This window comes from Hyperolius riggenbachi, chromosome 10 (assembly GCF_040937935.1).
Source record: "Hyperolius riggenbachi isolate aHypRig1 chromosome 10, aHypRig1.pri, whole genome shotgun sequence".
Lineage (NCBI taxonomy): Eukaryota > Metazoa > Chordata > Amphibia > Anura > Hyperoliidae > Hyperolius > Hyperolius riggenbachi.
Window position 1 is genome coordinate 93035166 of NC_090655.1, and position 27325 is coordinate 93062490.

A 27325-nucleotide genomic window follows, 5' to 3' on the forward strand; every position below is an offset into this window, starting at 1 on the left:
AAAAACAAAAACATCCTGTGAGCGATCCTTGCCCACCAACAGAGAGATCTGTTGGTGGGGAGAAAAGGGGGTGGAATCACTTGTGTGCGGCCCTACAGTGAGGCCTTAAAGCTGCAGTGGCCTAATTTTGTGAAAATGGCCTGGTCTTTAGGGGGTTTGAGCCCATGGTCCTTAAAGGAGAACTGTAGTGAAAGGTATAAGGAGGCTGCCATATTGATTTCCTTTTAAGCAATACCAGTTGCCTGGCAGCCCTGCTGAGATATTTGCCTGTAGTAGTGTCTGATTAACACCAGAAACAAGCATGCAGCTAATCTTGTCAGATCTGACAATAATGTCAGAAACACCTGATCTGCTGCATGCTTGTTCAGGGGCTAGGGCTAAAAGTATTAAAGGGAGAGGATCAGCAGAACTGCCAGGCAACTGGTATTACTTAAAAGGAAATAAATATGGCAGCCTCCATATACCTCTCACGACAGTTGTCCTTTTAAAGTGTACCTGTGGAGCGTGTATGCGGCTAATATAAGAGTGGTGGACAGCCACCATGATACAGGACATGTAATGTATAATCGCACTCTTGCAGCACATTCTACATCGTGGGAACAGCACCGGGGTTTTTATCATTCGTCCTGAAAACGCTCGCCGTTACCACCAGTTCAAGCAAGTCGGCCCGACTTCTTGCAGCATGCCCGACCGATTAATGCAACCAAATTTGGCCCAAAATTGGTTGCGTTGTTGATCGGGTATGCACTCGGGGGAACAGATTTTCAGAATCGGATGGTCGATCGTCCGCCAAGTTGCCTGATGTATGGCCACCTTTGTAGACTTCCACCCGATGTTCCAAAATGATTGATTCCATTCTGAAACAAAGCTATCAAACTGCAGAGTTGCATGCAATGCAGAGCTATAGGCCATCGACCTGCCAATGCTTTTGCCCAACCCCCAATTGATTACAATTTTCTATCCTGTCCTAATATATTTTTATATCGGCTTTTAGACAAAATCTGTCAAAAATCAATTGATCTGACATTTTGGTGAATCTATTCACAGCAGATGAATAGAATCTGCAACAAATCAAATGGGAAAATCGATGAATGTATAGACCCCTTAACTTTTCAATTCCTCCTTTTTTTTTTTTTTTTTTTTCTTTTTTTTTTTTTTTAAGTCACAGGTTTGCTTTAACATAATGTTGTTGCATACGCAGTACAGGGACAAACACTGCCAGCATGCCCTAGCAGCTATCGGAAGCTGTTTATACATGACAAAACACTTTATGGAACAAGCACCAAACCCAATAAATTAAGGTGGTGTTCAAAATACAGTAGATAAATATAACTAATTATATGTGCAGCTCAGCAGACTAATAATAGCAACACAAGAGGAAGTACTGAATACATCTGCTTCAAATATATAAATAGTTTGAATAAACTTTATTAATGAGTGAGTCAGAGACAGTAGAATATTACAACCAGCAGGAGACAATTACAGTATAATACTGTACGCTGAAGTCACAAGATCAGCCCCATATTAATAGTTATATGGGCCTCAGGCTAGGTTCACAGTGGGGGCCACGTTCTCTGAAATGGAAAAGTCGCACCGCTCGTGGTATTGCAGTGCGTTGGGATTCCGTACTCCAATAGACTGCACCGGCCACACTGTATGTTGCATTGTTTTTTTTTCACCCCAGTGTGGAAAGTCCTGTTACAATATGGCCATTATGCAGCACTGCAATGACTCACTGTGAACCTAGCCTTACATATGGAATAAAGTCAAAACATAAACACTAAATATGTAAATATGATAATGTCAGATCTTATAATAAATACAGTGAATTGCACTCCTAAAAGAACCTCTCCCCCTAAAGCTGGTAATACCTCTGCGTCTGGAGGGTGAGGGTACTGTCGCACTCGGGTAGCTAAGTTGTTTACATTTAGATTAGGAGCAACTGTGATTGATGTTGGCGAGGATTCATTCATTGCATCACAACCATGCATAATTTATATACAGGGAGAGGGAACGACTCGGCAGTTATGCCAATCATGCTGGTGCTAAAGAACATTAGGTTATGTGAAGAAAAAATGATTTCACACATCCACTTTCAGTTCAGAGAAGATCTGATTCCTTAGTTTAGTCTACGCTGGCAAAAGGGTGCTGCATCTGTTTACAGATCGGATGTGGCACCCATCCTGATACAAAATCATAATGACCAAAGAAACGCAGCAAGCACTCTAAATCCTCTCTTTGGGCTGGTGCACACCGAGCGGCTTTTTCAGCGTTTCTGCAGCCGCTTGCGGCTGCCGATCCGCTTGGTCAATGTATCTCAATGGGGTGGTGCACACCAGAGCGGGAGGCGTTTTGCAGAAACGCATACTCCCGGGGTGAGGCATTTTTTGGATTGCGGATGCGTTTCTGCCTCAATGTTAAGTATAGGAAAAACGCAAACCGCTCTGAAAAACGGCACTTCAGAGCGGTTTTGCAGGTGTTTTTGTTACAGAAGCTGTTCAGTAACCGCTTTACTGTAACAATATATGAAATGTACTATACTGAAATCTGCTGCAGCAATCCGCAAAACGCTAGCAAAACGCCATAGAAAAATAAAAAAAAAGCGTTTCAAAATCTGCTACCATTTTGCAGATCTGCTAGCGGGTTTTGGTGTGGACCAGGCCTTTCACCCTGTACTTGAATTTGGATGCAGCCTCTTGATTTTAGTGGGCTGTAATTCAGAATTGGGGAGGGGTGGTTAAATCGCACAGATGGAAACTTGGCCTTAAAGTGGACATAGTTTTGCTGTTCTTCACAGCACATTTCATTTTGTTCATTACTCCAGCGTCTTGCTGTTAGTTTTTCATCTCGGATCCGCTTTAAGAACTAACTATAACAAGTAACTTGTCTATATATCTTATCTAAAGTTTAGAGCAAATCTAGCTGCAAAAAGCTGTAATAGAATATGATTGATTATTCCTGTGATACAATGACAGCAGCCATGTTGTTTGTAAACATTACACAGAGGCAGGCTTATGTGCATCTTGAGCAAAAAAAACCTAATCCCCCCCCCCTCCTCCCCTCTGCCTCTGAAATCTCTGGCTTGTAATACCTCCCCCTCCTCCTGCCCAGACTGAGCTCCCATGAGCACTTGCTACTGTCTGTAAGTGCCTTGGCTCTCTGAAAACCTGTGGGCGTGGCTTCTTTAGTTTATAGGGAATTAGTTTTAAAACAAAAACAAAAAGTATTTGGCTTGAGGAATGCCCTATAAACAATAGGAAAGGAACACAGTTATGCAATGAGTAAACGTTCATCTCGGATCCACTTTAAACTTTATTTGTAAAGCGCTAACACATTATGCAGCGCTGTACAATAGATGGAGCACATTACAGCATTAAACAATGTTACACAAACTAGTTATGTAACAATAAACAATTGTACATGGATTGCAATGTAGGGATAAGTATAGCAGACAAGTCACTGAGTCCTTGTAATAGTGGAGAAGAGCACATTGGGAGGAGGGCCCTGCCGAATAGGCTTACAATCTAATTTATGCTAGTTGTTTATACTCCAAATACAATTGTAAAAATAGTTGGTCTATCTTCTTGATGAAAGTCAGTACATGCAGGCTTGCTGCCTGGAGGTGGCTAAATGATTCTTAAAGGACAACTGAAGTGAGTAGAATATAAAGGCTGCACATATTTATTTTAAGCAATCCAGTTGCCTAGCAGCCCTTCTGATCTATTTGGCTGCAGTAGTGTCTGAATCACACCAGAAACAAGCATGCAGCTAATCTTGTCAGATCTGACAATGTCATATGCCTGATCTGCTGCATGCTTGTTCAGGGTCTATAGCTAAAAGTATTAAGCCTGGTACATACCATGAAATTTCCTGTCAGATGGGTCGAATACATAATTTCCAACAGGTCCGATCTGATTTCTGATCATTTTTCTGATCAATTTGCATAGAAGTGATCAGAAAATCGATCAAACGATTGGAAATCCGATCGGATCTGTCCAAAATTTTCTATTGACCCATCTATATGATGGGAAATTGCATGGTGTGTACCAGGTACTAGAGGCAGAGGATCAGCAGGATAGCCAGGTAATTGGTTTTGGTTAAACCAGCCAGGTAACACATGCACTCTCTCTCTCGCCACTCACACTATGGTAGTTCCCTGGAGATAGCAAAGATGCTAGGACTATCCTGGTTTCTGACCAGTGACTGCGTGCTCCTCGCAAACGATGCTCTGTTCATGCTGGTAATGTTTTATTCCAGTTTTTATTTTTGAGCAAACTGTCTTGTGTGTTTGTAGTTTTTACTTTGTTTTTGTAAATCTTCTGTATATATTTTCTGCACTGTTCCACCTCTTTCTGAAATATTAATATTTATTTAATAAGTTTGACTTCTGCTGTACTAGCCGAGAGAGAGAGAGAGAGAGAGAGAGAGAGAGAGAGAGAGTGTGTCTAAAGCGCAAAGCTGACCCAAATACGAAACGCTGGACTGAGTGCAGACTACTCGGCAGCAGAGTGGTAATTGTTGAAGTGTCTAGCAGCACCTAGTGGTGGCATTGAGAAGTGTTTTTGAGGGGTGACAGCCTTGTTAGCTTGAATAAGGCTGCTTCCCCCCCAGCCCCCCCCCCCCCCCCCCCCCGGTCGGGAACCGTATCTGCAGGCCACATCGCTCACCACTATGTGGAGTCATGGCCATGGTCCTGACAGTTTGCTGTCTGTGAACCTTTTTGCATTGTGGGAAATAACGTCTTTCTAGCTGCCAAGCAACCAGTATCTCCCTCTGTGCATAGAACTCTCAGTAACAAACATTCCACAGAGATCTGGCAGAACTACCGTAAAAATGTCACCACTTAAAATTTTAGAATTTGTTGTAAAATCTCTTTTCTCAGGGAGAGGGTAGATTTTTATTTATTTTTATGGGCAAACACTGAATAAATCTATTAATTTATACTTTATTGTAAAAAAAAAGCCATTTTATTATTTTCACTACAGTTCCTCTTTAAATTGACAATTTATACAGGAATGCGAAGCAGCCAGTCTGTCGTACAGGAATAAACTCTGCCCCGCTGGCTGAAGTCTGTTTCTTACTGAATGCCATGATAGCCACCAGAAAACCAGCTAACCAGGGAAGCGGTTTAAAGCCAAAGTACAGGCAGAAATTATGTTTACAATGTGACTAGCTACTGATGGCATTGGTAAAGCAACCCTGAAGTGGAGATAAATTGAGAAAAACAATTGTACCGATAGTATTAATTTAAAGCTGCTCTTTAACCCTCCTCTTTTTTTTTTTTTTTTTTTTTTTTTTTTTTTTTTTTATATTATATTATATCATGTAGCGAGACAAGGTCTCGCTACATGATAGCCGCTGCTCAGCGGCATCCCCCCAGCCCCTCCGATCGGCTTCGGAGATCAGGAGATCAAAGAACGGGATCTCCTGGAGGGCTTCCCCCGTCGCCATGGCATCCTCGACGTGACGTCAAAGGGGACTCCGATCCACCCCTCAGCGCTGCCTGGCACTGATTGGCCAGGCAGCGCACAGGGTCTGGGGGGGGGGGGGGGGGGCGGCTGCGGTGCGGGGGAGCAGCGGCGATCGGATTGCACACGCAGCTAGCAAAGTGCTAGCTGCGTGTGGCAAAACAAATTATGCAAATCAGCCCAGCGGGGCCTGAGCGGTGCCTTCCGGCGGCATAGCTTACCGCCAGGAAGGTTAAAGGACTCACGAGGTGACATGTGATAGACATGTGTATGTACAGTGCCTAGCACACAAATAACTAGGCTGTGTTCCCTTTTTCCTTTCTCTGCCTGAAAGAGTTAAAAATCAGGTATGTACTGTAAGTGGCAGTTCCTGTCTGGGTCAGACTCTAGCATAACACTCAGTGATGAGGATTTGCAGCCTTAAAACACTTTTGTGGCAGTAAATGGAGAGCAGGAAAGAGAGAAAAAAAGGTCAATAGTTCATTTATTTTAGCCCTGGTATACTTCAATTAATGTGTCATTGAGAAAAGGCCATGAAACAGTAAAAGCTTAAAAAGTTGATTCAAATACAAAATAAAACTGTGGGATAAATTTAAGTCCTTTTTAGAAGGAGGAGGACTGATAAAATTGTTTATCTGGTTTTTTTTTTTCCGCCTCGGATGTCCTTTAACAGTGAAATCTCCCGACCTATCGACCATATGATCGATCAGATCGCATACCGATCAAACAATCGTTCTATTGACGATCCAAATTTTGGAATGACTCTTTTAATCTGAATGGATTGCTTGTAATTTGTCCTTCTTTTGGTGGGCCTGAACGATTGCTTCTGATTGGTTGAAACAATCTGGATGGCCGATCATTCAGTAAATTGGATCCTTAAAGGGAACCAGAGAGGTTGGGGGGAAGCTTTAATACATACCTGGGGCTTCCTCCAGCCCCATAGGCACGGATCGCTCCCACGCCGCCGTCATCTGCTGCCTGGATCCGCCGGTACCGGGTCCCGTCATTGCCGCCAGTCGGCCGGCGGACGCGGCCGATTCGCCGCATCACACGGAGCTCCTTCTATACAAGTACGCATGTGGCTGCCTGCTGTGCAGCCGCATGCGTACATGTATGGAGGGAGCCCCTGTGATGCGGACAATTGGCCGCGTCCGCCGGAAGTGACGGGCCCGGTAACGGCGGTTCCAGGAAGCGGAGGATGGCGGCGTGGGAGCGATCCAGGCTTATGGGGCTGGAAGAAGCCCCCGGTATGTATAAAAGCTTGTTCTTTTTTTTTTTCAGCCCGTTCCTCTCTGGTTCCCTTTAAAGGATACCACAACTGACATGTGGCATAATGAGATAGACATGTGTATGTACAGTGCCTAGCACACAAATAACTATGCTGTGTTCCTTTTTTTCTTTCTCTGCCTGAAAGAGGTAAATATCAGGTATGTGAGTGGCTGACTCAGTCCTGACTCAGACAGGAAGTGACTACAGTGTGACCCTCACTGATAAGAATTTCCCCCTTTTTTATCTCTTTCTTGCTCTCAGAAGCCATTGTCTTCTAGGAAAGTGTTTTATAGTTGGAATTTCTTATCAGTGAAGGTCACACTGTAGTCACTTCCTGTCTGAGTCAGGACTGAGTCAGCCACTTACATACCTGATATTTACCTCTTTCAGGCAGAGAAAGAAAAAAAGGAACACAGCATAGTTAATTGTGTGCTAGGCACTGTACATACCCATGTCTATCTCATCATGTCACATGTCAGTTGTGGTATCCTTTAAAGCGGATCTGAGATGAACTTTTACACATTGCATAATTGGGTTCCTTTCCTATTGTTTATAGGGCATTCCTCAAGCAAATCCTTTTTAGTTTTTGTTTTAATACTGTAATTCCCTATAAACTAAACAAGGCACGCCCACAGGTTTTCAGAGAACCAAGGCACTTTCAGACAGTAGCAAGGGCTCATGGGAGGAGGAGGGGGGAGGTATTACTAGCCAGAGATTTTAGAGGCAGAAGGGAGGAGGGGGGGGATTAGGTTTTTTCGCTCAAGGTGCAGATAAACCTGCTTCTGTGTAATGTTTACAAACAACATGGCTGCTGTCATTGTAGCACAAGAAAAAAGAATCCTGTTCTATTGAAGCTGTTGGCAGCTAGATTTGTTGTGTAAACTATCTAAACTTTAGATAAGATATATAGAGAAGTTACTTGTTATAGTTTTGCATCTCGGATCCGCTTTAATGAGCACCTTTAAATGTGATACCAAGTAAGGCCTATCAGAGCAGCAAGAAACTAGCCCATTGTTCCCCTTCTTATGCTATGTTCCTGAAGCCATTGTGCTCCATGCCGTCCTCCCTTCTTCCAGAGACACAGGACACAACAGTCAGCTTTAGCCAAACATTGTCTGTATAAGCTTGTGCTTGGAGTGGTCATCCTAGGGATCTGGGCCATGATCTCTGAACGAGCGTTTTTTGTGTGTACGTGTCTTTATTCCAACGTTCCGGTGAATGAGATGTCTGATTGAGACTTCATGGTAATTATGGCACTGTAATACTGTGCTTCTCAATATCAGATTGCCAGTTCCTACTTTAAATGCGGCATTACTTATAAACACGGTTTATAACACGGTTATAAACACGGTTGGTTTTGAAAAGCAGACAACAAAAAAAGTATTGGTCGTTTTTTTTTGTTTTGTTTAGGCTTTGTTTATAAACTGCTGGAACTAGGTGAAATTTTTGCAGTGGAAAGATTTTGTCAGAAGTTGTGCAAACTGGAATGTTTTTAGAATGTTAATCTGGTTATGACATCTGAGCTGATAAAACTGCGTGTTTACTACTAAATCAAACCGATGTGTATGGCCACACCTCACCTACTTGAGTAGCACACACTTTTATATTGTGTTTTCTGCTCAGTAGTAGAAAATCCTTTAGCATCAGCTAAGCAAGCGAAGACTGCGTTTGCCCCGACACCCATGTAAACTGGGCTTAATGGATACAGCTGCTCACAAGTAGTAAAAGATGACCTTGCACACATGGATTGCCACCCAAAGTGAGGGAGGGATTCCTCCCACACACTAGTGATTTTGGCCATGAGTATGCAACGACTCGTAATCAAAATTTTAAATTAGCCTGCTCGCTGCGGAGGGGGGTTAACTTACCTATGCCGCCTGTAGCCGATGTGTTCCACTCGTGGGCCACACAGCACCACTACTTCCTCCTTTCAAGTTTGAAGGAAGAAGTAGTGGTGTTACGTGGACTGCAAGTGGAACGCATCGGCTATAGGCGGCATAGGTAAGTTTTCCCCCCTCCGCAGCGGGCAGCGCTATGTAATTTAGATTCTGATTAAGAGTAGCTACATACTTGTAGCTAACATCACTAACACATACATTTTCCATATATTTCAGCATGATCAATTGATCAAAATCAATTAGCCGTGGAATTGCACTGCAATGCTGTAGGCCGTCGAACTGCCGCTGCTCCTGCCCCACCTCCAATCTGAGATTTTTCTGTGCAATCAATCATGTCAATCGGTTTTCAGTACATATGGACAAAAAGATGATCAGTCTGACATGCCGTGCAATAGATTACCGGGAGATTTGATCAGTGATCGAATGGGAAGAACCAATGCCTATACGACCCGTGTGAAAAGCATTTGTTAACCTTTGTTGGAGCTTCCCGTTGTTCATTCTTCTCATTTTGACCTCCGAATGTAGTCAGGACAAGATGATAGGATCTGCTGCGGCATTTACAATAACGCCGCTGCTGTTCAAAAAAAAAAACATTTTTCATCCCACTCCCATTTAAGCGTCGTCCACGGGAAACAACGCGGTTATCACCCCCAAGCGTCTGTCTGAACCTGCCCTTATTCAGACGGAAGCTTGTTCGTTTTTTTCCCCCCTTTTATTTTTGTTATAGGTATTTCCTACCTCACACAGAACCAGCCTTGTACAGGCACTTAGGACTGCTCCCTTGATCCCAGCTACACTATCCTGCATGCTTGCTCTGGGTTGGGATCAGGATGATTGCTCCAGTTTGCTCAGGAATGGATTTAGCATTTTTACCCTGAAAGTGTCCCTTTCCCTTGAGCATGTAACGTCTAGTCTTTAGTGTTGGAATACCCTCTCTGAAGCGACTGTCAGGTGAATGGTTGCAGTCTGTGAGAGTTTCCGCGCTGCATACATTTGCAGCATGTTCCTGGCGGATGTAAAGTGTGAAGCTGCTAATAGCCTTTCTCTCTGCTTCAGCACCTTGCACTCTTCCGTTGCCGGGCTAAATGTGTTGCTTTATACTGACCGCTTCGAGCTGGAGCCGAGGGTCTTACATTTATTAAAAACATTTCTCGAATGGCTCAAGTTTTAGTCTAAGGGATGTGTTGCTAACTGACCTACGCAGGGACAAAGGAAATGCTTTCACCGTTAGCTTGTATTGGGATTTATATAGCATCATCATCATCCATGGCACTGTACAGAGTGCAAAACAGACAGTAGTGGAGACCACAAATTGTTAATACAATTTTACATCCAGCAACACAAGTACAAAGTATATGAGTAGTGTTGGGCGAACACCTGGATGTTCGGGTTCGGGCCAAACATGGGCCAGATGTTCGGCATGTTCGGCCCGAACGCCGAACTCAATGGAAGTCAATGGGACCCCCGAACATGCCCATTTTGGGGGCCCTATGGGGTCGCAGGCATAAGGGGGGAGCATGCCCCGATCGCGGGGGGGGGGGGGGGGGGGGGGGTTGGAAATTCCCCCCACCCCCTCCGCTAGAGCTCCCCCCTCTGCCCGCTTCCCCATAAAAAAAGTTTAAGGCAAGTTAAATGGTACTTGGTGGCTGGCCTGGCACTGGCAGTGGAGTGAGGAGGAGTCCGAGTAGCAGAGTGACGCGTTGAGGCCGGGCAGCGGGCGGTTCAGCGGTAGTACCCTTGTGGTACTTCCGCCCTTTCTCTGACCTCACGTCCTCTACGTGATGACGCATACGAGGGTACGCGTGACGCGTACCCTCGTATGCAGAGGACGTGAGGTCAGAGAAAGGGCGGAAGTACCACAAGGGTACTACCGCTGAACCGCCCGCTGCCCGGCCTCAACGCGTCACTCTGCTACTCCTCCTCCTCCTCACTCCACTGCCAGTGCCAGGCCAGCCACCAAGTACCATTTAACTTGCCTTAAACTTTTTTTATGGGGAAGCGGGCAGAGGGGGGGGGGGGGGCGCTAGCGGAGGGGGTGGGGGGAATTTCCGCCCCCCCCCCCCCGCGATCGGGGCATGCCCCCCCCCTTATGCCTGCGACCCCATAGGGGGGCCGTATTGCGGCATGTTCGGGCGAACAGGGCCCTGTTCGGCGGCCATTCAGTAGTTCGGGGCGAACCCGAACTTATAAGGCCGAACACCATCAGGTGTTCGGCCGAACTTGAACATCACCCGAACAGAGTGATGTTCTGCAGAACCCGAACAGTGGCGAACACTGTTCGCCCAACACTATATATGAGCCCCTGCCCCCCAATCTATCTGATGGTCGGTCTGGTGGCAGATTGACCGGTATATGGCCAACTAAACTGCGTTTTCAAGGTTTCTGGACTCGGAGCATAGCAAACATGGCGTGGAAGAGGGTTACAAGAAAGTTGAAACTGATAAGTGGTGACCATTTAGAGGACAGGTGTCTGGGAGGAGCAAAGCTTACAGGTGGGATGGTATCTGGAAACTAGTAAGGAAATGTATGGAATAGGCAGCTTACGCTGAGCTTTGTATGAAAGGGTCCGGGCTTAGAACTGGACCCTTTGGAAGTTGGTAGTTGTATTTCAAAAGATAATTGCCTATCGCACATGCTAAGAGCTCCAGGATATCGTTTATGTGGAGCAGGTGGGTCATCATTCTAAATGATAAAGGTTGTTGGCTATATAGGGCAATGTTATCCTGTTTGGCAACCAAAACATACTAGTTTGTGGCTACTGAAAGAATATAAACTATTTAAAAAAAAACAAAACACAAATCTTATTGGGCATTTTTTAATTAATAAGTTGACACTATAATGTTCCAATATTTGTATCTTAAGATTAGAGTTTTTTTTCTTATTTCTGCTTTGAAGGAATTAACAGACTTGCAGCGTGACCCTCCTGCCCAGTGCTCAGCAGGACCAGTAGGAGATGATAGTAAGTTTTTATGCTGGAATATTTGTAGACTAAACTGTTAATGATCCCTTTCTTATATTTGGTTTTCTTTCCTCAGTGTTTCACTGGCAAGCAACAATTATGGGACCCGTAAGTATGCATTTTTGTGTTTTCGTATAGGTTGTTTTTGATGTTGTTTAATTTTAAAGAGTCTGAAGTGAATCTGGAGAAAACGACCGATACCTAAGGAGAGGGAAGGCTCTGGGTCCTATTGAGCCTTCCCATTTCTCTCACGGTCCCCTCATTCCAGTGCTGGCTCCCCTGTTCAAATCTCCCACCGCAGGAGTCTTTGGTAGTCTTCAGAAGCCTGAGTGCTCCCAAAGCATCTCCGTACTGTGCATGCACAAGGTGTCCAAGTGTGATCCGCACCCATGAGTTAAAAAAAACATTAAAAGAGGAATGCCCAGACCAGTCGTCCTTTCGGATCTCTCAGGCGGCAGCCAATATTTCTCCAAAAAGGGTCGGCACCTCCAGTATCAATAGCTCTTTTTAAAACCTAGCTCTTTTTGAAACATAGCTCTTTATTAAGAAAAAATAAAGAATAGTATAAAAAGTAGAGTGGCTGCATCCCAGCTGGGATGCAGCTACTCAAGTTTTATACTATTTTTTTTTTTTTAAATAGGACCCAGAGCCTTCCCTCTCCTTAGGTAAGTATCTGTTTTTGTTTTTCTCCAGATTAACTTCAGACCCTCTTAAAACTCTAAATTGGCTGACACATGCCATCAGGTTTACTTTACTTTATCTAAATCCCCCCCCAAACTCCCTGGGGGGCAATCCGGGCAGCGCTTCCGTGAGAGGCAGAGCTATGAGCCGCAGCTCTGCCTCTCAGCGCGTCTATCAGCCCGGGTCGCCGCCTCTCCCTTCCCTCTCAGAGAGTGGGGTGGGGAGAGGCGGAGATACGCGGCTGATAGACGTGAATGGAGGCAGAGCTGCGGCTCATAGCTCTGCCTCCTATAGCAGCAAAATCCACGACCAACAAAGTTGTGGATTTTGCAGGGGAGAGGGAGGTGGGGGTTTGGGAAATTTAGATAGACTACAGTGGCGGGAATGCTGTGGTTTAGGTAGGGCTAGCATATTAAACGCATTTTTTTTTTTTTTTTAGATAAAAATGTTTTTCTTGAGACTTCAGTGTCTCTTTAATGGGCCTTCTGTACTGAGGTGGAGTAATAAAAAAAAAAAAAAAAAAAAAAAAAAAAAACCCTGGAAATTGGGACATAATTCTAGAAATTGAAGTATGGAAAGACTTCTAGTGACTGTGCTTTTTTTTTTTTTTTTTTATTTCTTCTTTATTCTACAGCCTGACAGTCCATATCAGGGAGGAGTCTTCTTTCTCACAATCCAGTTTCCGACAGATTATCCATTCAAGCCACCAAAGGTAAAATCTATTTTCTTTTCTGTCACCCAACAAGGCTCATTAATTACCGTATGTGATTGGTTCATAAGCTGTAATGCTAGGTACACTATAGGCCTCAATTCACTAAGCTTTATCAAACCCTTTATCGACCGTTTGATAATTTACCTCATGGGTAAAATCTAATTTTGAATTCACTAAGGTGATATAGATTTATTGAACGTTTTTTTATCGATTAATTGGATTTTACCCATGAGGTAAATTATCAAACGACCAATACATTTTGTGATAAAGCTTAGTGAATTGAGGCCAACGAGATTTTTCTGGCAGATTTTCCATTAGATCGATTATTTCAGACTGTTTTCTGTTCACTTCTATCAGAAATCGATCAGAAATCAAATCAGACATGTTGGAATTAATTGATATGACAGTAAATCTGCCAGAAAATCTCATTGTGTACCCTAGCATTATACGTTCCTATACTTCTAAACAGGTCAACTTTTTTATGTTTTTTTTAATCCAAATATTCAGAAGAAATGAGAAAAGCAGTAAATACGGATTAGGGTGGGTAGGATTGCATTTATAGAGACTCCGAGCAGTGCAGAAACTATGGGAAGATGCATATCCTTTTAAAGCTCTCTTTCTCCTCTTTCCAGTGATATATAAACCGCCGCCCTACGCCTTTTAGTTTTCGCTATTTTCGCGATTGAAATTGCCGCGTCCGCGATTTCAATCGCGAAAATAGAGAAAACCAAAAGGTGTAGGGCAACGATTTAGGTGTCGTCAGAAAAAGGAGAAAGAGAGCTTTAAAATGATATCCATCTTTCCATAGTTACTTGTATTACACAGGACGACACTTTCCCCAGTGTCAGCAGCTCCATTCAGCAGAAAAAGTCGGCCTGTGTAATACAATGTAACTATGGAAAGATGGATATCATTTTAAAGCTCTCTTTCTGGCGACACCTAAATCGTCGCCCTATGCCTTTTAGTTTTCTCTATTTTCGCGATTGAAATCGCGGCTGCGGCAATTTCAATAGCGAAAACTAAAAGGTGTAGGGCGGCGGTTTATATATCATTGGAAAGAGGAGAAAGAGAGCTTTAAAATGATATGCATATTTTCATAGTTTCTGCACTGCTCGGAGTCCCTTTAAAGCAGAGGCAAGCTCATTTCCCATTATGGGCTATATTGGATTTTACAAAGAAGCTCAACTCTATACCTTCCCACCCTCAGCTCATTGCCCTGTAGAAGGCTTCCCTGCATCTTCTTTCTTTATGCTCCACATTTTTGTCTACAACGCGGTCTGGAGATGCCCAGTGTCTGGAGAGACGGGATCATGCTGATCTTTAGAGGTCCCTTATGTTTCCCCTCTTCATCCCCTTCATTCCCTTTCCTGTAGGAACACCATATCTTCTCAGTAGCGTACTTCAATATTATGGGAGCGACATAGTTCTGAGATTGGCCATGGTAGTACAGATGTCTGGTCTCAACAGGGGAAAGAAATCCCTCTATAATCAGTTGTGGGGGGAGCACATTTTTCTTTTACACATGACCACTCGATCGATCCCTCTCCACCTGCCCACACACTGCAGATTTGCTACTGGGGGCGCCTGTACCACGTGATGCTGCTGGATGTAGTGACATCAGTACGTGCTGCGGTGTGGCCTAGTCCAGCAGACAGGTAAGCCTGCATCACTCCACTCAACACACGCCTGGGCGGGTGTACACATACACTTTGGCAGGGGGGTGGAGAGACCAATCGGGGTCTGTTGGTAGTTGGGAAATCGATACGCTGTTGCAGACCCACACCCGATCGAGCCCTTGCGACTGAGATTTTTCCAGCATGCCAGATTGACTTAATTAGGCTGGAAATCAATCAAAATGTTTGATCAGATGGCCATGTTGAGCATCGATCACCGCCAGATTCAATGCATAAAATTGAGTACTGTATGGGCGCACTTAAAGCCCATCTCCAAGCACTAAAAATCTAACTTAATGAGTGCACGGCTGTAACATTTTTGTTAGAAAATAGGTTTGTGCAGCCAAAGATTGTCTAGAAATGTTGATCACATGACTAGCACCAGATAAGTTGAGAAGGTTCCTTTTATAGTCTCCTTGGGTATGTAATTGTTGATGTTGCCCTAAATCAGGGGTGTCAAACTCAATTACAAAGTGGGCCAAAATTTGAGCTCTAAGACCAGGTCACGGGCTGATCTCAATGTATAGTAGTCACCTCTCTCCCTCAAGTCTAATAGCCCCCCTCCATCACTTATAAAGTTCCCTGATGTTTAGTGCTCCTCCCTCCCCTATACAGTTCCCTGGTGTCCAGTGGCCTTGTTTTTTCTAGACAGTTCCCTGGTATCTAGTGCGTCCCCTTCCCCATATGGCTTTCCAGGTGATCTATGACTTGCCCTTCAGTATAGCTGTTCTGGTGTTCTAGAGTGGGCCAAACATAATGCAAAGTGGGGGAACCACTTGAGGGCCAAATGTAATGGCTCCGAGGGTCAGACTTTGACATGTATGCCTTAAATGCATTCTTGCCACTGACAAAACTGCAAGGGCAAAGGCACAAGCTGAATCTCTCTGAGGAGATTGCAACCTACAGCACAGATAGTTTTATAGCCCAGGAAGTGGAACCTACAGCACAGATAGTTTTATAGCCCAGGAAGTGGCCAGTGTCTGGGATATACGCTTGGAGGGCTTTACATTTCCAGGCAAAACAGTGAAATCCTTAGGCAGAGAGCAAGCTGTGATGTAGATTATCTGTTACATTTTATAATTCAGCAGCAAAGGAGTTGCAGGCGGGTTTCTCTCTGTATGCCGGTCTGCCTTATTTGAAGTCTGATGTAAGTGTCTTTAGTCACTTCCTAAGGGCATTAGGTGCCAATATTAGCTATGCATTTACCCTGGTTATTTTTCAGCGGTTTTAATTTTGATTCGGGAACTTGCATTCTTAAGCTTCTTCCCCAGAAATACCGAAGACAAATGGCAACTGCTTATAAATCCTATTATTTAGCACTTTAACGTTATTTTCTCTTGCAGGTTGCATTCACAACGAAAATATACCATCCCAACATTAACAGTAATGGAAGTATTTGTCTAGATATTCTGCGATCACAGTGGTCTCCAGCATTGACTGTCTCAAAAGGTAAATTATAGGCGATGGCCTCGTTGTGGTGCCTTGTAGGAATTTTTCATTTTTTCACAAGGTTGAGTCCTGGGCAATTTAATTTCCTTAAAATTTAAAATAAATACCAGGAACTTCCTGTAGCAGAAAAAAATGTTCAGAGGTAATTTTATGACTGGATTGGATACTGCTCTCTTCCCGCTTGGGCTCCCAAAGACTTGGCCGCTCCATACTGCACATGCGCGAGCGACATCTTTCACGTGCGCAGTACAGGGTCGCCCATCTTTGGGATCATCCGAAGCCTTCCGCGGCGGAATATTGAAACGGAGGAGCCTGTGGGGAATGATGGGGGGAGGAGGAGGAGGGGAACAGAAAGGCTCTATAGGACCCAGAGCCTTCTTTAAGTATCTTCATTTTGGCTTCAGACTTTCATTAAAGGTCATCTGAAGTGAGAGGGATGTGGAGGCTGCCATATTTATTTCCTTTTACGCAATACCAGTTGCCTGGCTGCCATGTTAATCTTGCATGCATCAGTAATGCCTGAATCACACCTGCAACGAGCCAGCAGCAAATGCCCCCTATTGCACTCCTGTCGGCAAAAGCCTTTTTGCGCCTGCAGAGTAATACTAGTGGAGCCCAAGTGACAGGACTGGAGCCCATTACCGGCACAGATTATAGATGAACGGAGCCCAAACAGCTTGGGTTTCCTTTAAAGGGAACCTGAGGTGAGAGAGATATGGAGGCTGACCTATATATTTCCTTGTAAACAATGCCAGTTGCCTGGCTGCCCTGTTGATATTCTGGCATAAGTCGTGTCTGAGTCAAAACACTGAAACAAAGCATATGGCTAATCAAGTAAAACTTTAGTCAGCTGAGTCAAACCTGATCTGCTGCATGCTTGTTCCGGTTCTTTGGCTAAGATATTAGTCACACGATGAGGAGGACTGCCAGGCAACTGGTATTGTTTAAATAGACATAAATATGGCAGCCTCCATATCCCACTCACCTTTGGTTCCCTTTAAGTTTGAATCTGATCTAGAACACTATTTGGATGGAGTTTTTTATGTTCTATTGTTCGTGTGCTTTTTTTTTTTTTTTTTTTTCTCTGCAGCCTAAAAACCTACTCTTTACGAGGCCTTTACAAACTACATTCTGTATTTTAAACTATGAATCCTAGTGTATTTTAAACTATGAATCAGAGCCAAGGGCCCTTTGAACTTCCCTGCAGTAAAATCTTATCTGAAGTTGTCTTTCACGGTTTCTTTGATTGTATAAGTGCTTCAGAAAATAGCACTGTAGCCCACTAAGTTTGGTTGCAGAGCTCAGAGAAGCCCTTTTGCGTTAACTGAAGTTTCTTAACCACTTTGCATCCAGACCTTGTTTCCCACTTATGGACCAGAGAAGTTTTTACATTTTAGCTATGTCCTTATTTAATTAGCAATAACTTTATCCCTACTTATGACCCCTAAATTAAATATATATTTTTTTTCAAGACAAACTAGACTTTCATTGTATGGCATTTTTTCCCTTGAACAATTTTGTTTTGCATTTTAAAGGGAAAAAGAGGAAAAAAAATAGTAAAAAAAAACACATTATTTCTCAATTTCACTAATTCCAGTTTAAAAATTAATAAGTGCTACTGTAGATAAAAAAACACACATTTTGTTTGGCTTTTTCTACTGTTTATCACAAAACTTAGATTGTTTCTGTCACAATTTATGTTGAAGATATTTGATTTTGAAAGCATGTTACAGGGTGCAGTTTTCAGTATGATTTGAGAAAATAATTATTTTTAATAGTAAAAATCAATCGGCTCAGGGAACATATATTCCCTTTCACCAATTAGTGCTGCATCAGATAGTGCCAGAGGTGTGCATAGCTGGGCTTCTGCTACAAGACCTATATCTACGTCCTTGTGGCTTAGATGAAGTCAGAGGACGTATATATACTGTAGTGGTGGATAATGTGGCTAGGGGTCCTTTTACACTTAATCAGTGGGTACGTGGTTTTTGTTTTTTTCCTTCATGGCAGTGTATTGTGAAAAATCTTTCAGTAGTGAGCCATAGGGGAACATGGGCCATTACTTTGAAAATCAGTTGTCCTTTTAGTTATAACTGAGAGCAGCTGATTAAGTGTAAAAGGACCCTAACTCTTCATGTACTGGAAACAATATGAGACTCATATCTGTGCTACTAATGTTCTATTTCATAGCTGCACTACACATACAATACATTATCTTATAAATTTTTTATTTTCACTTCAGATTCTCTTTAAAGAGAACCTGAACTGAAAATAAAAAGTCAAAATAACCATACACAGGTCATACTTGCCTCCTGTGTAGTCTACTCCTCAATCTCTTTCTCCTCTCCTGCATCCCATTTGTCCACTGTGATCAATGGAATTCTCCGTCCTCCATTTTAAAAATGGCCATTACCCCATAACAGCTTCCTACTCAGCACACTGTTAAACTGTAATATCACCTTCTTGAGCCATAAGGAAACATGGACATGGACCTTGCACATTCAGTTGTAACTGACAGCTGCTGATATATAACTGACAGCAACTGGTATATTTCAGTTTTGACAATATTGTCAGAACTGGAAGTCATCGCTGTAAGAAGAAAATGGTGAACTTCTGAGAGGAACCGACGGTGAGTTAAGTATGTACTATTCATTTGCAGCTACGTCATGTGTGTGTTTTAAATATTTTTACTCACTTCAGGTTCCCTTTAAGCTGTACAATATACTGCTTTGATGAATCCTTGATTATGGTTTGCTGCAGTTACAGCTGTTGGAAATATCAGTAATTGATTGTGTGCGTATATTTTATTTTCCAGTTTTGTTGTCCATATGCTCCTTACTTTGTGATCCAAACCCAGATGACCCTTTAGTACCAGATATTGCACAGACTTACAAGACAGACAGGGATAAGTAAGTATATTTTATCCATTTCATCTCTGGACACATCCTAGATGACATCCTCCGTTCGCTTATATGCATAGAACAGTGCTGGGCAAATTACTACTGCACTGTACATCAAACCCATCTATAGGCAGACAGATTCCTCTCTTTCCCCCTCCCTCCCTGCAGAGTCGCGAGCGGGCAATTAGCGGGGGTTAAAATTCACAGCTTCCTGCATTGCGTCTCCATGGTAACAGGGCGTCATGTGATGCATGCCACGCGGCGCCCTGTTACCATGGAGACATGACACAGGAGTGAGTAGGTGAGTTTTAGCCCCTCCTAATCGCTCACTCGCGACTGCAGGGAGGGAGGAGGCCAGGAATGATAGGAATGCAGTCCGCAGAAGACGGCCTGGCCCTGCAAAGTTTGCCCAGGCCTGGTATAGAATCTAGTTTTGTAGAATTGCACTTTGTGGAATGTTGAAAATATTCCATGACCTGATGTCATAGCATACTCCTAAGAAGGTATTTATAAAGCAGTGTTATAAATAGGATGCAGACATTTGAGGGCATTCAGAATTTTTAAGTGTGGTGAGGCACATCACCATATCTTTTACCACAAAGAACTTTACCATTTCCAAGGTGGCAAATGCTATTCAAGTTTAAAGGGCTGCCAATGGCTTTGAATTGCAAATTAACTAGATCATGCGATCAGGATACGCCAATCGAGGGACAGCAGTGAACATTGTCACCGGGAACATCTAATTTAGGGACAGCAGCAAACATCGTGATGAGAGTTGGCCAATTGGGGAACAGCCGCAAACATCATGTGACGAAAGTCAGCCAACTGAGGGAAAGCAGCAGGTATCATGTGACCAGAGTCGGCCAACTGAGGGAAAGCAGCATATTGTTGGACCCATAGGGGCCTATAGGCTCGGCCAGTGAGACTGTGAACTTGCTTTTGCAAACCTAGCTTTTAGCATTTCCACTCATATATTTTCAGTGTTAATCTTCCTCTTTCACATATGATGGCCTCATTTCATCAGTTTGACCACCAAGCTGGTAAAACGATACAACATTTTTGATTGGTCCCTTACTCCACAAAAGGTGATCAGCAGAATATGCATGCTTTAGTGGAATTATGGGCAGAATGTAAAAGGACATGAATATATTGCAGCTGAGCCTGGTTATTCTGGCACTAAATCCGTACCCTCCGTGCCGTTCTGCCGGGTCCCCGCAGTTCAATAGTGCCCTTGGGCCGCTCCTGACCCCACAACCTGGGTCGGGCTCTCCTGCCTCCACTAAAATGTCTCCTGTAGCGTGGGTGGGGGGGGGGGGGGGGAGGCCCTAGAGCTGCACAGCCGCAGCCAGCTCTGGCGGCTATTTTAGTGGAGGCAGGAGAGCCCGGCCCGGGGGCACTATTGAACTGCGGAGACCCGACGGAACGGCGCGGATGGCGTCCTCCGTGCATTCAAATGCAATTCAGGTACTTAACTTTTTTTTATTTGAACTCGTCAGTCCTTTAAGAGGTAGTTGGAGTAGCGCTTGTGCCATTTGCCCCTTCCCTACACTACCAGTTGAGAGCACAGAGCTGTTACAATCACTAACTTTCCTGCAGTATGTTGCGTAGTGGGGAAGGGGGGGGGGGGGTTTAATTAATGGCATATGATGCAGTGGGGGAATGCTACTTTCATATGGGTGAAGGATTTCTGGAAGTTGTGGATGGAAGCGGCATCTGAATGGCTTCAAGGATTATGGATGTCCACCTACACTAGTAAAGGAAGACACGGCACTCAGGAGCTGTAGTAGCAAACAAGCTGTATTGGAGCAGACGATACACTACGTTTCGGGCGGAGCCCTTCCTCCTCCGCCCGAACCATGTAGTGTATCGTCTGCTCCAATACAGCTTGTTTGCTACTACAGCTCCTGAGTGCCGTGTCTTCCTTTACTAGTATTCGTGGTGTACCTGCATGACACTGTGCACCGGCTGGCCGTTATATCGGTTATACCCACAGGCTGGATGTTTTTGAACCATTATGGATGTCCACCTAGGATGGTGGATTTGTGTGAAACCTGAAGTTGAGAGCATCCATTGGTTGGTTGTTGAAGTGGGTGGGATTACAGTTTCTTTTTATTCAAGGTGGGTTGTGCTGAATAGGTGTAGGGATAGATGACCAGTTGCTAGTGTATGGGTGGAAAGTGTGCAGAACCTTATCCCACCAATGCATCTTCATAAGTTGTAGCTTACTGTTGCCAAGTCCCTGACTATTTGTGAGTGAAGGTAAAAACCCAGGTAAGTTGTCATTGCTGAGGCCACTTGCCACATAAGAGTGGCTGCTCACATTGGAGTCTATAGTCGGGTCATTTAGAAATAAACTGCTGCCACCTAGAGGAAAATAAGATAACTGCAAATAATGAAAGCTGCATCATTAAATTGAACCGCAAAAGACTACTACACATTATAAAAAATGATCCAGTAATGATGGGTTTTTGATGAAACATTGTTTAAAAAGGGGTCCTTTGAACGCGGATACCAGTGCTCAGACGAAATAGATTGAATACTTCTTTAGAGATGACTGTATCTAATGAAATCAACCTTGTTGACCATAGTCCCCTCCTCAAATACTGGACCTTTTTAGTACAGAGTAATACAGTTGAGCAGGTCACTCTTATGGACCTAGGTCAGGTAATTCTGGCCGCTCTTTGTCAGATCCACTTGCCAACATCACTTTGACAACGTAAACATCCCTCTGTGTATTTTAATTTAACTGTTAGATAATCGAAATGAACACGTGGCATCATTGCATGCATGCATGCTTCAGTAAATCACCAGCAAAGTAGGGACATTTGGTTGATCTAATAAAAATCTTCTGGGTCAGTTTGCCAGTGTGTGACCAGCAAATAGACCTAATCATTGTGGCCAAATATGTAAACCATCCTTGTAGATTTGTTGCTATAATGCTAAGTTTAACTGAAATTTGCGAAGACATGCCTTGCATAGCATACTATTAAAAAAAACTTGTTTTCCTACTCATTATTGGCCATAGAGTTCTCTTGGTTTCATGTGTTTCTTGGTAATGCCATCTTTGTTAAATTCACAAGACCCATCAGTCCAGAAGAAAAGTCCTGTCTGCAATGCTTACTGCTGTGCTGCTCCTAACACTGAATCTGCAGAAAACAAACTTTACAGTATTTGCACAGTTTTTTTTCCAACTGCAGTTCGTCTTCAAAAAGAACAATCTAGCCAGCCTCAATGGCAGTGATAACTTCCAGGGCATGTAATTAATATTCTTCCCAGCAAACTGAAGAACAGTCTATTGACCCCAGTAACTTTGTCAATTTAATGGTTTTCCCTTTCAGGTGTGGCTAGTGTTTTAAAGCGGACCTACAGTGAAAATAACATTATGAAAAAAGTGCTTAATTTTTAAATTGTATAAATGATTTACGTAGTCAGTGTTTGCCCATTGTAAACTCCTGGCAGGTGATGTCTGTGGAAGGAGATGCTGCTTTTTGGCAGTTGGAAACTGCTATTTTCCACAGTGCAACAAGGCTCCCACAGTGTGATGTCAGTACCTAGGTGCTGACATCACACTGTGGGAGGGGTTTCACCACAATATCAGCCATATAGAGCACCCTGATGATCCGTTTGAGAAAGATAAATATTTCTCATGGGAAAGATTATTTTGGCTACTGATTGGGATGAAGTCCAATCTTTGGTTACAGTTCCTCTTTAAGGCATAAGGATCTTGCGACACCAGTACTACTTGAACTGGGTAATTTATTCCATTTTAAATATAACATCATAACAAGTTTTTGCTATTTTTTTTTTCTTTCCACAGATACAACAGAATAGCAAGAGAATGGACTCAGAAATATGCAATGTAAACTTGTGAAACTATAATTTTGGTATAATCCAGTGTACTGTAAATTCTAGTTTTTTTTCAAGATTAGGAGAATCCGGGCACAGCTTTCTGTTCAGAGGCCATCAGACACCTTTGATTTTGATTTTTAGATCTCTAAGCACTTCTCCAAAGCAAAAGATACCCCAAAAGATCCAAGATGAACTTTAGAAAAAAAATCATTTGTTTGTGTAAGTCAGAAGACATTGGACACTGTAAGAGTTTGAATCCCTGCATCTTTCAGCAATGCAAATTTCAAGGCATCTAGAATGTTTAAATTTTTTTTTTAACTTGACCAATACTGCATATACATAAAAGTTTACCTTTTTTTTGTAAATCTGTTCAGATTTGTTCTGTTAGCTCACTATTTAATTTGTATTTTTTACTGTATAGACTAAATATTTTATTTAACTGTGTAAGTAAACCCATTTTTTAGATTTTTTTTTTCCTGTTATGCTTAGTATTGTCAAGGTAAAACTGCAAAATCCCAAACTTTTAATTTAGCCCCTGTAGAACTTGATAAAGGATTTCCATTTCAGCTTGCAATGCCATGTGTTTCTGACTCCTTAAAGGACCACTATCACAAAAATAGTAAAATTGAAAATGCCTGCAAACGCATACAAATAAGAAGTACGCTTCTTCCGGAGTAAAATGAGCCTTAAATTACGTTTCTCCTATGTTGCTGTCACTTACAGTAGGCAGTAGAAATCTGACAGAACCAACAGGTTTCGGGCTAGTTCAACTCTTCATGGGGGATTCTTAGCATGGCCTTTATTATTCATAAAGGCACTCCCTGAAAAGGATTTATACAATACCGGCCACCCTCTGTGCTCGCTGCACACTTTTTGGCAGTTGGACAGAGTAGCTGCCATTCACTAAATGCTTTTGAAAATAAAGAAAACCCTGAGAACCCCCATGAGGAGATGGGCTACTCCAAAACCTGTCGGTTCTGTCAGATTTCTACCACCTACTGTAAGTGACAGCAGCATAGGAGGGGAAAAAAAGGTTCATTTTGAAGAAGAAATGTACGTCTTATTTGAATGTTTTTGTGTTTACATGTATTTTAAATGTTATGACTTTCGCGATAGTGGCCCTTTAATGTAGTAATAGGGGGGAGGGATCCACAATAGTTATCAGGAGCAGAGATAAGTCAATGAGATCTAAATAATTCCAAATTGTATGCAGCTCGAAATCAGACCAATCAAATTGACTTTCTGTCAATTTTGATTGGTTCAGGCCTAAGCTGCCTACATTTTATAACACATTTTCATACATGCCACAATTATTTGCATCTCATTGGCGATGTATAATAATCATCATCTGTAATTCTAAATTTTATCTGCAGCGCCTCCTGCTGGGGAAACCTGAGATTCTGATATCACAGTACATGGATGTTCAAAGCTGGGCTGAGCAACGACTATATGTGATCTCCATATGTAAGGACTGATCTGTGAATTGCACATTATTTTTCCTAAGTCGATAAAGATTTTGTTGCAGCAGAGAACTGGGCAATAAAATTCGCACCTGGAAAAATGAGCATCTCGATCATATGACATTCTGAGCATCGTACACAGTGTGGGATGAGGGTTGTTCTATTCACAGTAATGTAGGAGGTGGGGGTCCCCCTCCCTGTTTCTACTCAGAGACATCCCCAAGCAGGTTATGGATATCCATTCCCCCCCCACCCCCGGAAAGCCCCTTTAAGTAAATAGAGATTTCTTAAAAACTAAAACAGTAATCTTTGCACTGTAATTCTTGATATATTAAATATGTAGAAAAAGTTGTGTATTTTTCTTTTGTATTCTGTTGCATACTTGACCAGTTTATGGCAATGTGAAATAATTGCACTGCTAAAAGAAAAAAAGACCCGTTTTTGTTTCTTGCTCTCAGCAACCTTAATTTTTTTTTTTTAATTTTTTTTTTTTAATTTTTTTTTTTTTAGTTTGATTTTCATATGGACAATATGTATAAATCACAAATCTTTTACAAATCTTACTGTCGCTTTTTTTTTTCCATAAAAAAAAATAAAATAAAGAAAATGCATTTTCTACTATTTTCTTAAGTTTGTGGTATATATTTTGTTTTCAGTATTGGGTATCAGTGGAGTGAATCGAAAGATGTATGTATGAATGAAGATGATGTGAGTGTGTTGATGGTGGGAGGATTCTATCGCAGACTTATCCCAGGCCCCATCCCACGTTTCCTCCGACTTTAGGGTGGTTGGAGAACTGTATGACTGGCACTGGAGGCTTTAGGAATTGAAAAGATTTAAAGGACAACTGACGTGAGCGTGATATGGAGGCTGCCCTATTTAATTCCTGTTAAAAAATACCAGTTGCCTGGCAGTGCTGCTGATCTATTTGGTTGCAGTAGTCAAAAACCCCTGATTAGCTGCGTGCTTGTTCAAGGTCTATGGTCAAAAGAATTACAGGCAGCGGTTCAGCAGGACTGCAAGGCAACAGGTATTGCCTAAAAGGAAATAAATTTGGCAGCCTCCGTATCCGTCTCACTTCAGTTGTCCTTTAACGCATCCTGCAAGGACCGGCTTCTAATCTGAGCCAGTATAAAAACTCCTCACATTTTCGTACTTGTGAAAGTCTACATGTACATTTTAAAATTCTGCGGCTTGAAATTCTTTTTCCCAATCAGTTCAGGGTGACTGTTTATTGCCAATTGTACAGAGATGATGCTTGGCTCCCCAGTCTAGTAGTGCTTTCTCTGGAGTTGGGAGGCGGTGTACAAGCTTTTCTGCCTGGGCCAATCTCTGGAATCCAGGCCACCGACACTGGGGGATACTTATAATTTTCAGCCATATACAAAAGCAAAATATTATTTTAGGTGAGGGAAATCTGTGTGCCTGTAGCCCAACTCCAGTCCCGGAAAAATAAAAATGCTTACAGCTTTCAATGTGGAAAGGCTGGAATCTCCCTATGATATGAAATGATTTTGCAGTTATTTGACTTAAAGTGACTTGAGCACTGCTACCGTAATCCTTTTTTTTTTGTTTTTTTTTTTTGTTTAAAAGAACCTTCCCATAAGGGAGGGTTGTAAATGTGTATTGTTGGGGTGAGAGAGGGAGCATTACCTACGTGGGGGGGTGGCTACTCCTGTGGTCTCTCGTCAGTATGGTGGATGCCATCTTTGCATTTTAATTTGCAATGCATGCCTAGGGTTGTGGGTCTATAAATGTGAGTACAGAGCGGTACTCTCCTCCATGGACTACATCTCCTGATGCAATGCCAGGAACATGTGCGGGCACGAGGCCACAGGAGCAGCCCCCTGTAGGCAAGTAATGCCTCTCACCCCAACCCCGCCTGAATAGCGCACTGTTATGAACCTTCCTTATGGGGAGGTTCATTAAAAATAAAAGTGCTCAGTTTACTCATTTATTTCTTCATATTCAGATGATATTTTTGGAAATGCACCACAGCTTGCCTTGAAAGCACTTACTGTATGTACTCTAGTATAAGCCCAATTTTTTTCAGCACATTTTGGGTGCTAAAAAAAAGTGGCTTATACACTGCTCAAAAAAATAATAATAAAGCGAATACAAAACACACACAAAAATAAGACATCATAGCTCTAAACGAATGAAATATTCTTATTAAATACTTCATTTTTTACATAGTTGAATGTGCTGACAACAAAATCACACAAATGATCAGTGGAAATCAAATTTATCAATCGTGGGGGAAAAAAAAAATACAGGCTGATCCAGCTTTGATGTAATGTGCTCAAAACAACCTCCTGATGAGGTTGCGGATGGTCTCCTAAGGGATCTCCTCCCAGACCTGGATTAAAGCATCCACCAACTCCTGGACAGTCTGTGGTGCAACGTTGCGTTGGATGGAGCAAGACATTATGTCCCAGATATGCTCAATTGCATTTAGGTGTGGGGAACAGACCGGCCAGTCTATAGCATCCGTGCCTTCATCTTGCAGGAAATGCTGACACACGAGCTACATGAGGTCTAGCATTGTCTTGCATTGGGAGGAACCCAGGGCCAACCACACTAGCATATGGTCTCACAAAGGGTCAGAGGATCTCATCTCGGTACCTAATGGCAGTCAGGCTACCTCTGGCGAGTACATGGAGGGCTGTGCAGCCCCCAAAGAAATGCCACCCTACACCATTATTGACCCACTGCTAAACCGGTCATGCTGGAGGATGTTGCAGGCAACAATGTTCTCCACGGTATCTCCAGACTCTGTCACATGCTCAGTGTGAACCTGCTTTCATCTGTGAAGAGCACAGGGCTCTAGTGGTGAATTTGCCAATCTTGGTGTTCTCTAGCAAATGCCAAACGCCCTGGATGGTGTTGGGCTGTAATCACAACCCCCACCTGTGACATCGGGCCCTCCTACCACCCTCATGGAGTCTGTTTCTGACTGTTTGAGCAGGCACATGCACATTTGTGGCCTGCTGGAGATCATTTTGCA

At 43.0% G+C, this 27325-nt stretch overlaps 1 protein-coding gene across 2 annotated transcripts in view; it reads left to right on the forward strand.

The window, feature by feature from the left end:
* LOC137536565 (ubiquitin-conjugating enzyme E2 D4-like) overlaps positions 1 to 24916 on the forward strand; it is a 49758-nt gene extending 24842 nt beyond the window's left edge. The window contains exons 2-7 of one of the 2 annotated variants that reach the window (XM_068258810.1): positions 11531 to 11594; positions 11671 to 11702; positions 12910 to 12987; positions 16004 to 16109; positions 18925 to 19018; positions 22827 to 24915. In XM_068258810.1, coding sequence (XP_068114911.1) covers positions 11531 to 11594; positions 11671 to 11702; positions 12910 to 12987; positions 16004 to 16109; positions 18925 to 19018; positions 22827 to 22872 — 420 coding nt within the window. In that variant the 3' untranslated portion in view covers positions 22873 to 24915. Of the gene's footprint in view, positions 1 to 11530; positions 11595 to 11670; positions 11703 to 12909; positions 12988 to 16003; positions 16110 to 18924; positions 19019 to 22826 lie in introns of both variants that reach the window. The other variant, XM_068258811.1, reaches the window with a different exon arrangement.
* The last annotated feature ends 2409 nt before the right edge of the window (positions 24917 to 27325 follow it).